Source organism: Emiliania huxleyi (assembly GCF_000372725.1).
Source record: "Emiliania huxleyi CCMP1516 unplaced genomic scaffold EMIHUscaffold_53, whole genome shotgun sequence".
Taxonomy (NCBI): domain Eukaryota; phylum Haptophyta; order Isochrysidales; family Noelaerhabdaceae; genus Emiliania; species Emiliania huxleyi.
In genome coordinates, this window is record NW_005198017.1 from 645,167 (window position 1) to 658,144 (window position 12,978).

A 12,978-nucleotide genomic window follows, 5' to 3' on the forward strand; every position below is an offset into this window, starting at 1 on the left:
CTCCGTCCTCTCTCTCTCTCTCTCCCTCGCCCTCCCTCTCTCTCGCTCTCTCTCTCTCTCTACTCTCTCTCTCTCTCTCTCTCTCTCTCTCTCTCTCTCTCTCGTGGCTGAAAACCGGTCTGAAAAGAGAGAGGAGACAGAAGAAGGGCCAGTTATAGAGATTGAATTCGCCGACGTGGATGATCACAACGTGGTGACAAAGACCGTCATGGGAGCGCGGGTGCGGCAGCAGGCGGGGGTGCCACACGGAGCGCACCACGAGAGGATCATGCGGGGAGAGGCGGGGAGAGAGACCCCGGGCGCCGCCACGAGGAGCGAACTCAGGGGCTGCCTCGTATGTAAGGCCGCGAGGGACGCGGCGAGGAGGGCGGCACTAAAGCGGGACCCGCTGTGCCCGATCGTGCGGAAAGCCGCGCAGCAATGGACCGAGGAAGATGAGAACCCGCCTAGAGCGACAATGGCGCACTTGCTTAGCGGCGCCTGCCTGGGGAATAGGGAGCAGGCCAGATGGTTCCTCAGAGTAGCGCGAGCGCAGACGGGGACGGCGATCAGCAAAGTAGCACAGGCGGCACCCGACTCCAAGGATACGCTGAAGACGCTGAGAATAGCGCATGTCGCTGCGCTGAAGGGCTCACACTATGGGTGCTGGATGAGGACGGGTACGGTGCACTAGCCCCAGCCGTCGGGGGGGTGTTGCCGGCGCTGGTAGATGACCTCTCGGAGAAGAGCCGGAGGGACCTTGGCGCAGGGGTCACGAGGAACTTGCAAGTCGTGGCCGAGGCGGCGACGGGCGCGGTGCAGAGGTGGATCCAGCTCAATGATGAGGCTACGGCGCGCATAGTGAAGAGAGAGGAACACATCGAGTGGCTGAGGAAGCTCTTCGCTGGGTGGAAAGAGGCTCGGCCGGCCTTGAGGGAGTCGCGGAGGAGGAGGGATAACGCAGGCAACGCAAGGGGCGGGCCAACAGCCAGTGGGACGAACGAGGGCCGCGACGGCGGCTCAAGCGGGAGGGAGCGGTGACAGTGGGCAGCGAGCGAAGTGGGTGAGACTGATGATGCTCCTTCGACTTAGGGAGCGGTTCAGCTGCTGGGCGGGCTTCAGGATGGTGCTCACGTGAACAGGAATCGACGCGATGTACAAAGCATACAACAAGAGGAGACAGAAGAGGAGGGACACCAGTGATGACGAAACAGAAGCTAGCGCGGACGAGAGCAGGGCAGACACGGGGACGGCGGAGCCGGAGCAGACGGCATCGGCCGCCGAGGGAACGTTGGGAAGAGGCACGAGGAGGGCGGCGACCTCAACCGACTATGGAGGACCCGTCGCCAGACGACGCAGGGCAGACGATGTGGAGGCGGAGCAGACGCGCAGAGCGAGACGAGGGAGGGAGCAGGACTTTGCGGAGATCAGCAGGAGGATGTACGAAGAGATTAGGAGCAGCAGGGACCCGAGGGACCATGTGGAAGACGGCTAGTGCTAGTTCCCCATCGGGAGGACGACCCCGGCTAGTCGCCGACCACACCCACAAAAAACCCTGCACAAAGATCGCAAGGGCGGGGACCTGTTCCTTTTTACCCATCTCACAGTAGAAAGGTGTCCGTTTTTATTTATTTATTTAGGGCCAGTTAGAACGACGTCTCGAGAACGACGTACTGTCTAGTCACCCTCTCTCTGTCTCTGGCTGAGAGTCTCTCTCTGCGAACTCTTTGTCGGTCGCTGTGCCTCTGAGCTGTGAAGACAGAGCCGAAGGCACCCTCTCCGAGCTGCACATCGGTTTTACACGAGTAGAGCTCTGTGAGCAGGAACAATGCCTCCCTTGCCATCAGGTTTGGGGCCGTGGTGCCGCAGAAGCATGGCAGCATGCGCGGCACGCTTGGCCTTCACATCGCTTTCGTAGCCTTCGTGTCTGAACGAGAATCCCGGGCGGCTTGGCACCTCTGAGCTGCTGCCGCAGCCCATGAAGCCGCTCGTCAACCGCGCGTTCAGTCGTGAACACCGCGTGTGGCACTTAGAGAGAGAATGTAGTGTTCTCAAAGTCCAGAGAGTGAAGATGGCATTGTTTTCGAGCAACTCTCGAGAAGATCTGCTGGTGGAGATCAAGATCCAGGCTTCTCTCGATCACCCAAACATTGTCCGCATCATCGAGAGCTTCGATAATAAAACGGGCATCTTCGTGGTGATGGAGCTGTGCTCTGGCGGGGACCTGGAGAAGAAGCTGCGCACGCAACCAAACGGCCGATACGAGGTGGCGGCGGCGGCAGAACTGGTGCATACGATGATGTGAATCGTTCTGCATTGCCATCAGCACGGCGTCGTGCATCGTGACCTGAAGCTTCAGAACTTTGTTTACGAGAGCGCCGACAGCAACGTGCTCAAGATGATCGACTTCGGCCTTAGAGAGAGAGATGGGGACAGTTTGGGACGACGACAGACGAGTGGTACCACCTCGCACTCACTGCATGTGCGAGAACGCAGTCAGCGTGGTTGCCCTACCTGGACGACGCGGAGGATGGGCGCCGGCCGGGATTGATTGGGATGAGGAGAGCTGGATGGATGGAGAGGATGACCCGCTTACCGCGTCTTGTGCCCCCAACCAAGTTTTTCAGTGTGCGTACTGTTAGCTCACTGGGAGAAAAGGGAGAGGCAGGCGCGATTTCTAGGCCCTTGGGGGTATGTACAGTGTATGTAGCTCTTCATTATTTTCAGTGTATGTATGTAGCTCTTACGAACATACCCGTAGGTGAACTGCTGACAGGGTTTGCGATGAGGAGCGATCCGAACGTGGTATTCGGGTGATTATTATTATTTTGTTAGTCAAAATCTGCCCGTTCCTTTCGAGATCTAAAACAGCAACGGGTCCGCAAGGGTGAAAAAGGAATCCCTTCGTTTAAGTTAAAAAAAACTCATTCCGTGTCCGTCTGCGCGCACGTCCCACCTCGCGTCTTCGGACGCATATGCCCATACTGTGACCTCAGAGCATATGCAGGCGCATCATGTGCATGTTTGCTTGGTCGTTCTGGTGCTATTGGCGGGAACTGGGCTCTACTATCTGGCCAACTCCATCGACAGGATTGTGGCCAGCTTGATCGAAAAAAGTGGAACATATGCTCTGGGGACGACGGTTCGCGTATCGGATGTTCGCATATCGCTCAAGGAAGCCAAAGGCTCGATTTCCGGTCTGACCGTGGCGAATCCGAGCGGCTTCAGCGGTGAGGCAATCTCGTTTCAGGATATTGTGATCAGGATTGACCCGGCATCAATCTTGTCGCGGGAGCCGATCGTGATCACCGAGGTGACGGTGCGGTCTCCGTCGGTCAATCTGGTGCTGGGCGCAAATGGATCGACAAATATCCAGGCGCTTCTAGCAGATGATTCGGGGTCTTCGAGCAAGCCTTCGCCGTCGACGGATACCTCCGCTGGCTCCTCTTCTCGATTGCGGATCAACCGACTCGAGATCGCCGACACCAGTCTTGCGGCGGATCTCTCGGCTGTTGGCGGCAAGAACTTCAGCACCACAATCCCTGCCTTGCGGCAGTCCAATGTCGGCGGTGGGAGCGGCGCTGCACCGTATGCGCTCGCGACCACGATTGCCAAGGTTTATGTGTCGAAGGTGGGGGAGTCGGTAGCTCTTGCCGAGGCCGAGAAGCAAGTGAACAAACTCGTCGACAAGCATTTGGGCGGCGACGCCGGAAAGGCGGCCAAGGGACTATTGGGCAATATTCTCGGACAGTAAAATGGCCGCGGCAGGCGGAGCGGCTCTGGTTCGATTAAAGTTGTCGAGAAGAGGATTCTGTTTTGCCGGCTGGGGCCTTTGCAGACGATGACATTTGCGGGAGCCCGAGGCGAGCGTGAGGCTCTGCGCCGCTCATACCCTCGCGTATTCCTCTCGCGCGTCGAACGCACTCATCAACAAGCGAATGTGTGTATGTCTGGGTGTGGAGTCGCGAATCTAGGTGAGTCGCGCCATCCTCGATCGCGTGCAAAGCTCGCTTCCGAGCTCTCACGCCGCGCGTAGGGCCCTTAGGGGCCTAGAGAACACAACCCCCTCTCCTTAGGGGCCTAGAGAACACAACCCCCTCTCCCTTTTCTCCCAGTAAGCTAAAAGTACGTGCCGGAACTCAAACCAAACTCGTGCGTCCTTCTGTCCAAATGGCGTGCTGTACGAGCGCGTCGCCCATAGCTCACCTTCCGCTCGATCTCCTGGCGCACATGGCGACTCTAGGAACATCCAAGTTGGACGCGTTCCGCACCCTCACCCTCCTCTGCTCCACATCCTCCTCTTTGCTCCGCACGCTGAGGCAGGAGCGCACCGTCCATTACAAACAGAAAGCGATTTGAGGGAGGAAGCATAACACACACGCCATTCCTCTCTTGCTGCAGCAAGATGCGGTATAGTAGCAGCAAACGAGCAAAGGTCTCTCACGACATCGAAACTCTGCCAGGGCGTGGAGGCGGGGAGAAGTAGCGCAGCCCTTGCCTGACTCAGCGTGGACTGACTGACCCCACCCTCCCCTCCCAGGAGCGGTCGAGGCTCGCGGTCGATGCGGCGGAGAGCCTCGTGCAGCGCTACCGTCGCCAGTCCAGCCGCCGGCACTGCGGCCGATTCCTTGTCGAGCTGCAGCTGCAGAGCGACGAGCTGCTCGAGCTGCTCGTGGCTCCTCCGCCGCCGTCTCCGACCGAGCTTTTGAACCTGAGCCAGTGCGGAGTCGGGCGGCTGGAGTGCTACCTGTTAGCCATTGCGCTCTCGCGCGGCCTCATGACTGGCGTCCAGGTGCTCTGGCTGCAAGATAATCAGGTTGACGAGTGTTGCGTGCTGTGGCTGGCTCGTGGTATCGACTCCATGCCACTCAACTCTCAACTGCGCTCAATCTCCCTGGGCGCCAACCCAGCAACAACCGCGCCGTCTGCGAGGCGCGCTGTTGCCTCCCTCGAGGCCGCAGGCCGCACACGCCGCATCAAGATCCGCCCTGCCTCGTGAGGCGGCCGTGACACAGGAGTAGTCGGAGCTTTGCCGGTTTGTTGTGCCCGCTCGAAGAGACAGCTCCACGTCGACCGCTCGAGGTGGCCAGAGCCCACACGAGGCGTTCTTTGTTTGCTCTGCCGGCCAAGGCCAAGGAAGCCGTGGTGTGTGTGTGTGTGTATGTGTGTGTGTGTGTGTGTCTGTGTCTGTGTCTGTGTGTGTGTGAGAGAGATTTTAGAAGCGAACAAGAATTTTGGCACTGACAGTATGTATGCCGCCGCCCGCCTCTCGTGCGGCACGGTGTGCAGCGCCTCCGCCGGCCACGCGAGCCGGATTGCCGCGCCGCGGCCCTCGCCCAGCCGCTGGAATGCTCCGCCGCCTTCGTTCGCCTTGTCAGCCGCTCGGGCCGCCGCCGTCAGCGCCGCGCCCTTGCCGACGAACAGGAGCGGATTCGGCATCGCAAGCCGAAGCGAAGGCGACGTCGTCGGAAACCAACAACTATGCCTGACGCGCAATCGCCTCCCTTGGCTGACACGCTCGGCGTGCCACCTTCCGCCGGCGCTCGCCTTTCGCCTGACGCACAATCGCGCCACTACAAACATACGTATGTAGGAAGGTGAAGAACAGTCAGGCTCGGACTGGACACCGACGCGGTATGGGTGGACGCTAGACAGATGATGACGACACGCACGAGCGACACACAGACACAAACAAGCTCACAAGACACACACAGCCAGCGGGGGCTGCCACACATCCTGAGTGGGCGTACACATCACTCAGGCCACGTCCCCCCTGTCGCCCCCCCCAGCACTCCAAGGTGCCAAGAGACAAACAACAGCACAACAACACAGACAGGCGACAGGGGCGAACGTGTGAGACTAGAGCAGGCTTGCTCCGCCTCTAGCAATCTCGTCGCCAGCCGCAAGGCATGGACGAGACCGTGTGTGGGGTCTTGTGAGGTGTCTATGGACGCCCTCCTCACAGGCTATTGGCCAGCCGCTAGCCCTAACTCGCACTCATGGGTGACGACAGTTCATTGGATGAGTGGTTGCGAGCAGAGGCGCGTGTGCTGAATCTAGATCGCACGCCGTGGCATATGTCTTGGGTAGGCGTGCGACCGCAGCGCGCCCGCCGAAGGCTCGACTGGGCGCGCGTGTCAGCCAGAAGTTTGCCAGTAGAGCGATCCTGGTCTTTCCGAAGACGAGCCCCGCGCCACGGGTGCCAGCCGTGCCTCCGCGGGAGCCGCCTCTCGAGCCGCGTCCCGCCGGCACTGTCCCTGAGTGCGTCCCGCCTCAGCGGCACGCACTCGGCGAGGACAGTCCGGCCGACGGGAACGTGTCGCGCGCCGGCGACGAATGCGGCTGTGACAGTGTGACTTGGGCTCGGCAGCTTGTCGACTACCAGCCGAAGCCTCTCTTGTGTGTGTGTGTGTGTTGTTGCGCCTTGCGGGGGGGAGCCGGAGATCGCGCACTAAATCGGATTCGGTGCATGCGCGGCGAGGAGGCCGCGGTTGTATAAAGTTCATTCTTGTGAACAAAATAGCTTGTGCGTCTTGCCTCCTGTGGGTCCGTGGTTGTGTTTTTGTGTGAATCCCCAGGGCCTCCAGGGCTCGCACCTCAACCTCTCACAGGCCAGCGCACAGCGCCATAGGAGGTATTTTCTTCTCAATAACAAGGCTGTGAATAGAGAACCTGGAAGGCTCCATGAACTCGCACACACGCATCCAGTTCCTCGCAGGCGACTGCTCGCAGGCTAGTGCCTGTTCGCCTTTCGCGTACACTCAGCATGGTCCAGCTTGTCGTCATCGTCGTGACGCTCGCCTCGCTGGCTGTCACCAGTGGCGTTGCCTACTCGCCCGAGGGCCTTCAGCGCCGCCTCGACAAGGCGAAACGGCCCACCAGTTGGCAGAAGCGGCTTGACAAGGCTCTCACAACTGCTTGGGTGACCCCCCTGAGTGCGTGTGCTCACGTCTCCTCTGACTTGCGCAGGCTCTCCTCGACGTCGACAAGAACCCGCAGCAGCGAATCCGCCTGCTGCAGAAGGTGGCCGGGGATGGCAAGAAAATCGTCAGTGACGTGCGGGTCGCGGCGGCCGAAGTTCAAGAGAAGGGGATCGGCAAGGGCCACCCGATCCTCCTTGACCTCCTTTTTCCCGACGGCACGACGGCCAGGTCGGATCTCGAGGGCCTCGTCGCGCTGCGGAAGCAGCTGCCGGAGCTCACCAAAGGACTGGCGCCACCGACAGTGGAGCAGCTCAGGTGCCTGCGTCTCTCTCTCTCTCTCTCTCTCTCTCTCTCTCTCTCTCTCTCTCTCTCTCTCTCTCTCTCTCTCTCTCTCTCTCTCTCTCTCTTCCTCCTCCTTTCTTTCCTCTCTCCTCTCTCCTCTCTCCTCTCTCCTCCCTCTCACCGCCCCTCGCCACGCCTCTCAGGGCCGCGGCACCCGCAGCGCCGATCGACCCTACGCGCGTGGCGAGGGCACTTGCGGACTTGGCCGGCGACGAGCGCAAGCAGCGCGAGCTGCTGCAGGAGGCGAAGAACGCGCTCCGCTCTACGCCCAAGGGGCAAGGAGACTCTAGAAGCGGAAAGCGTGGACGCCTCTTCCCGGTAGCGCTCGGGGGGCACGGGGATTCGGCTGCATCCCGCCGTCTTCTGCCGTCTTCCGCGGTACTCGCTGCATCCGTAGCCCGTGTATTCACGCGCTGCTCTGAAGGCACGGCGCAATACCGTCCCTCCCGCCCCCCCTGACCTCGGCGTGGCTCATGAAACAGCCTCGGGGCATTCCAGTCTCCTATCTGCCCGCGGGCCGACCCTCACAATCTCACAGCTCACAACGGGCGCGTCTCTCTTCATTCACCACGATTGGCCCCCCTGCACACTACCGCGTGGGTGGTGTTCAGTTCGCACTCCAACAGCCCTCATAACAGGCTCGAGACGCCAAAGTACCGCGTGCTCCGCTCGTGGCGGGCGGGGCCGGGCGCCCTCGACGGCGTTGTCGAGCTGAGAAGCTACCCGCCCTTCACCGTCGCGCGCAAGGGCATGGGCGGTGCGGGCTTCGGCGCCGTCGAGACCCCCTACCCCCACGGTACCCGCACCCATCCCGTACCCCCACGGTACCCGGACTCAGGTGCGGGCTTCGGCGCCGTCGAGGGCGGCGGCGCGGGCTTCAACGCGCTCGCTTCATACCTCTTTGGGGACAACGCGGGCGTCGCTAGAAGCGGAACACCTCCCCATATCTCATCACATCTCCCCCTATCTCCCCATATCTCGGCGAGTCTCACACGGCACACGAGACCGTGCCCCACAGGCCCTCACGGTGGCTGCTCTTGCTGCAGGCGGACGGCGCTGCGATGGCGATGACGACGCCGGTTGGGATCGACGTGTCCGGCGGAGGCGCCGCGAGCTCGATGAGCTTCGTGCTCCCGAGGGACGCGGCGCGGGCGCCCCCGCGGCCGAACGCCGACGGCGGCGTCGCGCTCGACGAGGTGCCCGCGCGGATCGTCGCCGTCAAGGCGTTCGCCGGCGTCGTCACCGACGGCGAGGTGCGGCGGCAGCGCGATGCCCTCGAGGCGGCCATCGAGGCGGACGGAGGCACGGCGCCCGTCGAGACCCCCTACCCCGCGGCACCCGCACCCATCCCCTAACCACACGGTACCCGAACCCAGGCACGGCGCCCGTCGAGGCGGGAGCCTTTTCGGTGCTGCAGCCTAGTTGCAACTGCGCATTCTTGTGTTCCAAGTAGCACTCGAGAGGTTCACTGTCTTCGCAGCCCCTCGTACTCACGCGGTGCTCTGAACACACTGCACAAGACCGCCTTCCCGCCCTGATGTCGGCGTACTCGCCACGTAGGTGCTGCAGTACAACGCGCCGTACGCCATCCCGTGGCGGCGGCGCAACGAGCTGGCGATCGTGGTGAGCGAGGTGGTGGCAGAGGAGGAGGCGGCGTCAGCAGGCGAGGCGGCGGCGGGCGACGCCGAGGCTGCGCCAGCAGGCGAGGCTGCGGGCGAGAGAGAGGGGCGAGAGGGCGTCTCATCGTGGTACGACACGGGGGTGCGGCTCTGAGAGAGGAGAGAGGGCGAGGCGGCCGTGGGTGGTGCGCGTTCTCTCACGAGCGACGGGCCGCCTCTCTCCGTGTGTGTGCCGTCACTACCGCGTTCTTGCTCTTGGCCGTCTGGACTTGAGAGTTTACTGGTTGTGGCCTCTTTGTGGAGCTCTCTGCCGCGGCCGCGCGGAGCGGGGACCGGGACCGGCGCGCGGCTCTGAAACTCACCCCCCCACCCCCCCCTTCTAGAATGTGCGAGGGTATTTTTTAGTGAAGCTGATGAATCGGTGGCTATGCTCGTCAACATGGTCAACGAGGAGGCGGAGAAGCTCGGCGGCGATGCGAGCAAGGTTCCCGCGCCGTAGTGCGTGACGCTCTGCGTGCTCTAGCTCTAGTGCGCCCCAGTCCCCGCCGCTGAGCTGACAGGGCACTCGCGTCGCAGGTTATCATCGGCGGCTACAGCCAGGGCGGCACCATTGCCGCCTCGGCCGCAGTACAGCTCAAGCCTTCGTTCACGAGCACGGCCTCCCGCGAAGGCGCTGATCGCGATCGACACGCTGCCGATGGCGTTCGCGCAGGTCAACATCAACAAGCACGAGGGCGATGGGGAGCCCGCACTCGTCGACCCCAACGCCACCGCGATCAAGGTCTTCTACTTTGTGGGAGAGAAGGACAACACCTATCCCGTGGCCAACCAGGACCAGGCGTGGGCGCGCTTCAAGAACGCAGGCTTCTCGGTCACGCGGCACGGCCAGCCGGGCGTCCGCCACGAGTTCGCGCTGCAGAAGGGAGGCCTCACGCAAACGGCCAAGTGGATCGCGGAGGAGTTCTTCGGCAGATGATGATCACGACTCCCACCGAGCCGCGCCGCGCTGCGCGCGCGCGCGGCTCACTCGCTACCACCGACACCCGTGCGTGTCTCACTAAGAGACACTCTCGCCAACAACACCACCCCCACCCCCACCACCCACCCACCACTCACACCAACAAGTATTTCGGTCGGAAGAGGTGAAATCTAAAAATAACAAAACGCTCGAACGCCGAGTCGGCCGCGTCCCAGTCCGGCCACTCTAAAGAAGGCGAGGTCTAGCGCTACCTAGGCTTCCTAGCTGCCTACTCTCGGCTGCTACGACGCGCTCCATTCTCCGCCGCATGGTCCTCGTCAAAGGCCTCGACCGAATCGACGGTAGTGTGCTGGCCGGGATGCCAGACGCGCTGTGGTCACGTCACACTGCCGAGCTGCGGCAGCGCTTTGAGAACCAAGAGCCGCCACCGCTCGGGTTTGGTGATTTCTGCGCGCGATTCGACACGGGAGAGCTCTCCACGCTCGCAATGAGGGAGCACACGGGCAGCGATATCGCGGGCGACTGCGCGGGTGTTGGTGTGGATGGCGCGGGCGGCAGCGGCGCGGGACGGGGAGGCCTGTGCGTGATTGGCCCTGCATGGACGCGCGGCGAGATAGAAAAGCCGGAGGGTGTGCGCAACATGGGCTCGTACGATGCGCTCTTCTACACCGAGGAGCAGCAGAGGCGGCTTGGGGTGGACGAGTCCGGAGCCAAGGTCGCGCGCGACCGGAGCAAGTTCTTCGCGCCCGAGGCTGCGCCAGCCGCGAGCGGCCGCTTCCCTGAGCACTGGGGGCGGCCGCCGCTCAAGCAGACGCGGGACCTGCGCCCGCTGCCCGGCGGGTACGGCATGGGGAGCGGGACGCTGGCCAAATGGGTGGCGGAGAAGATGGCGGTGGACGCGGCAGGCGGCGCGGGCAGCGGCGCCGGCGCCTCAGCCGCCCGCAGCTGGCCCGACCTGGTTGGCAGTAGCGGTGAGGCGGCGGCCGCCGCCATCCGCGCCGCGCGGCCGGACCTGTCAGTGTCGCTGGTCGGCGTGGACGACATGATGACAATGGACTTTCGCGAGGACCGCGTCCGCATCCGCGTCAAAGAGGACGGCACCGTCGACTCTGTCCCGCAGGTCGGCTGAGTCGGCCGTGCGGGGGCCTAGGAACGGGTGTGTCGGCGGCGCGTGTGGACCGTCTCAATCGGTGCCGTGCGGTGGCAGCCAATCCAAATGCCGCCTCTGGTGGTTGTGTGAAAGGCAGCAGGCACCGGCTCTCGGAGATCTAGCACTACATGTACGGGTGCGGCGTCTGTAAGGGGGTGGTGCGCAAGGGCAAGCATCTATGGGCTTATGGGTGCAACTCCTAAGGCTTATGGGTGCAACTCCTGTGCTGCGGTGCTGCGCGCGCGGATAATAGTCGTGCGCGCTGGCTGGCCTCTGGGTGGTCGGCTCGACCTGTAAAGCCGTGGCTGCCCGTAGACTCTGGAATCTCCTCTGTGTCACAGCCTGTGTCTGTTCGAGTCTGTGACTGTGTTGTCGACCGACAACGAAGACACAGTGTTAGATACTGTCACGAAGAAAAATATACATTCGCGCACGCCCACCTGCACCTCGCGCGAAGCACGCGCAACTCTTGTGATGCTCGATTGTGATGCCAGCGAGCCGGCGGGTCTTCTGTTAGTTCGCCGCGCGCGGCCGCCGAGCGGTGGCAGCGGTCGGGGCGCGGTGCGCAGTCGACTTCGCGGCCGCCCATCCATGCACGAGCTGCGCGTGAAACACTGCGCGAGTGCAACCACCCACGTGAAACACTGCGCCTCTCACGTGTCACTAGCCCACGCGGCGGCGCGCGGCGACGGCGACCACGAGGGCGGCGGCGGCGAGCCCGACCGCGCCGAGCTGAACTCGCCGTTTCGCGATCGCCTTTGCGACGCCTGCGATTGCCATCAGCGCGCCGCGCCGGTAGTAGCCGTGCCTTAGGCGGTAGTGCAGGCCGAGCGCGGCGAAGGCGGCGTGGTGCAGCTCGACGGCGAACCCGCGCACCTGTGACGCGTGCCGCAGCGGCACCGGGAAGCGGACGAGCAGCTTGCGCAGCTTTGCCTCGCCCTCCACTGCCACCTCAAGAGCAAACCCGGCGCAGCTCACGCCCGTCATCTGCGCGCTGGTCGCGCCCGCCACGCCGCAGAGGCCGCGTGCGTACGCGAGGCACGAGTCGGCGTGGTCGCCTAAAAGTGCTTGCCGTCGCCCGTGAAGGGGGACATGATGGTGTTTTCCCGCGAGGGGTTGCATCACGCCGTGACGGCACCACACACACAAACTAAATGCTAGCCGACACGCGCGGCGTGCAAGCCTCAGTCCTGCTCTCTCGGAGTGCCGCTGAATCTCTCGCGCCATGGTGGAAGGGACCGCAGGTCGCAGGCGGCCTCCCTTGGGGGGGCTGAGAGGCCGGCACCCGGCTCCCCTCTACGCAGCGCAGTCGTCCGTGGCTAAGCCTGGGAGGCTCAGGCGACGCAGTCGTGCCTGCTCGAAGGCCCACGTGGCTATCTCGCGGTGTGCGTCTCGCCCGGGCCGCACGCGCACCGTTCATGTGGCCGACGACGCGCGCCTATGTGCAACCCGGCGCCGTCTGACCAAGTGCAACCCGGTGCCGTCAGCGCGATCTTTGTCATCGCTATTGGCTCGTCCCCGAACGTGCGTGCGTGCGGCTTGATTGTGCTCTTTGTGCGGTAGTCGCCGGAGAGGCGGAGGGCGGGCGCGAGCGGGAGAGGTGGGTGAACAGAGGTGACCAGAGGTGGTCGAGAGGTGGCCGAGAGGTGGCCGAGAGGTGGTCGAGAGGTGGCCGAGAGGTGGCCAGAGGTGGTCGAGAGGTGGCCGTAGGCGCGCCTCGCTCATCGCGAGCGCATCGGTGACGGGCTTTGGGAGGAGGACGCAGCAGCAGGCGCCTTTGAGACTGAGCGGTCCCACGTGCGTGCCGCACGGCGACGGCTGCACCGCACAGCCGGGCGGGAACCATGCGCGCAGCGAGGAAAGCAGCGTGCCAGCCGCGTCCGTGTGGAGCAGCACGCCCCGGCAGAGCTCGCCCGCTGTGATGGGCGCCGAGACGAGTCCGTCAGACGCGACGAGCACGCCGGTGAGCGTCTCATCCTCTGCTAG

General features: G+C 63.3%; 6 protein-coding genes across 6 annotated transcripts; 5 read left to right on the top strand and 1 right to left on the bottom strand.

Moving 5' to 3' along the window:
* Positions 1 to 2,062: 2,062 nt before the first annotated feature.
* On the top strand, positions 2,063 to 2,227 carry EMIHUDRAFT_48557 (hypothetical protein; the record flags this gene model as incomplete). Its single annotated transcript, XM_005765975.1, has 1 exon — positions 2,063 to 2,227. A coding segment is annotated over one exon (165 nt), but the record flags the coding sequence as incomplete, so codon positions are not given.
* A 753-nt stretch (positions 2,228 to 2,980) lies between these two features.
* Positions 2,981 to 3,733, top strand: EMIHUDRAFT_212753 (hypothetical protein; the record flags this gene model as incomplete). Its single annotated transcript, XM_005765976.1, has 1 exon — positions 2,981 to 3,733. The coding sequence occupies one exon, from the start codon at positions 2,981 to 2,983 to the stop codon at positions 3,731 to 3,733; it is 753 nt and encodes a 250-aa protein (XP_005766033.1).
* A 651-nt stretch (positions 3,734 to 4,384) lies between these two features.
* Positions 4,385 to 4,978, top strand: EMIHUDRAFT_212754 (hypothetical protein; the record flags this gene model as incomplete). Its single annotated transcript, XM_005765977.1, has 2 exons — positions 4,385 to 4,414; positions 4,520 to 4,978. 2 exons carry the CDS (start codon positions 4,385 to 4,387, stop codon positions 4,976 to 4,978), a joined length of 489 nt encoding a protein of 162 aa, XP_005766034.1.
* Positions 4,979 to 6,679: 1,701 nt separating this feature from the next.
* EMIHUDRAFT_357026 (hypothetical protein) lies at positions 6,680 to 9,142 on the top strand. Its single transcript, XM_005765978.1, has 8 exons — positions 6,680 to 6,883; positions 6,949 to 7,217; positions 7,388 to 7,562; positions 7,883 to 8,001; positions 8,083 to 8,162; positions 8,291 to 8,557; positions 8,621 to 8,665; positions 8,805 to 9,142. The coding sequence occupies exons 2-8, from the start codon at positions 7,013 to 7,015 to the stop codon at positions 9,015 to 9,017; spliced, it is 1,104 nt and encodes a 367-aa protein (XP_005766035.1). The 5' UTR covers positions 6,680 to 6,883; positions 6,949 to 7,012; the 3' UTR covers positions 9,018 to 9,142.
* Positions 9,143 to 10,455: 1,313 nt separating this feature from the next.
* On the top strand, positions 10,456 to 11,420 carry EMIHUDRAFT_357028 (hypothetical protein; the record flags this gene model as incomplete). The annotated part of the gene is made up of 2 exons (XM_005765979.1): positions 10,456 to 10,971; positions 11,157 to 11,420. A coding segment is annotated over one exon (516 nt), but the record flags the coding sequence as incomplete, so codon positions are not given.
* A 159-nt stretch (positions 11,421 to 11,579) lies between these two features.
* Positions 11,580 to 12,978, bottom strand: EMIHUDRAFT_437146 (hypothetical protein). Its single transcript, XM_005765980.1, has 3 exons — positions 12,709 to 12,978; positions 12,406 to 12,430; positions 11,580 to 12,050 (listed from the first exon to the last, which is right to left on the bottom strand). Exons 1-3 carry the CDS (start codon positions 12,715 to 12,717, stop codon positions 11,656 to 11,658), a joined length of 429 nt encoding a protein of 142 aa, XP_005766037.1. The 5' UTR covers positions 12,718 to 12,978; the 3' UTR covers positions 11,580 to 11,655.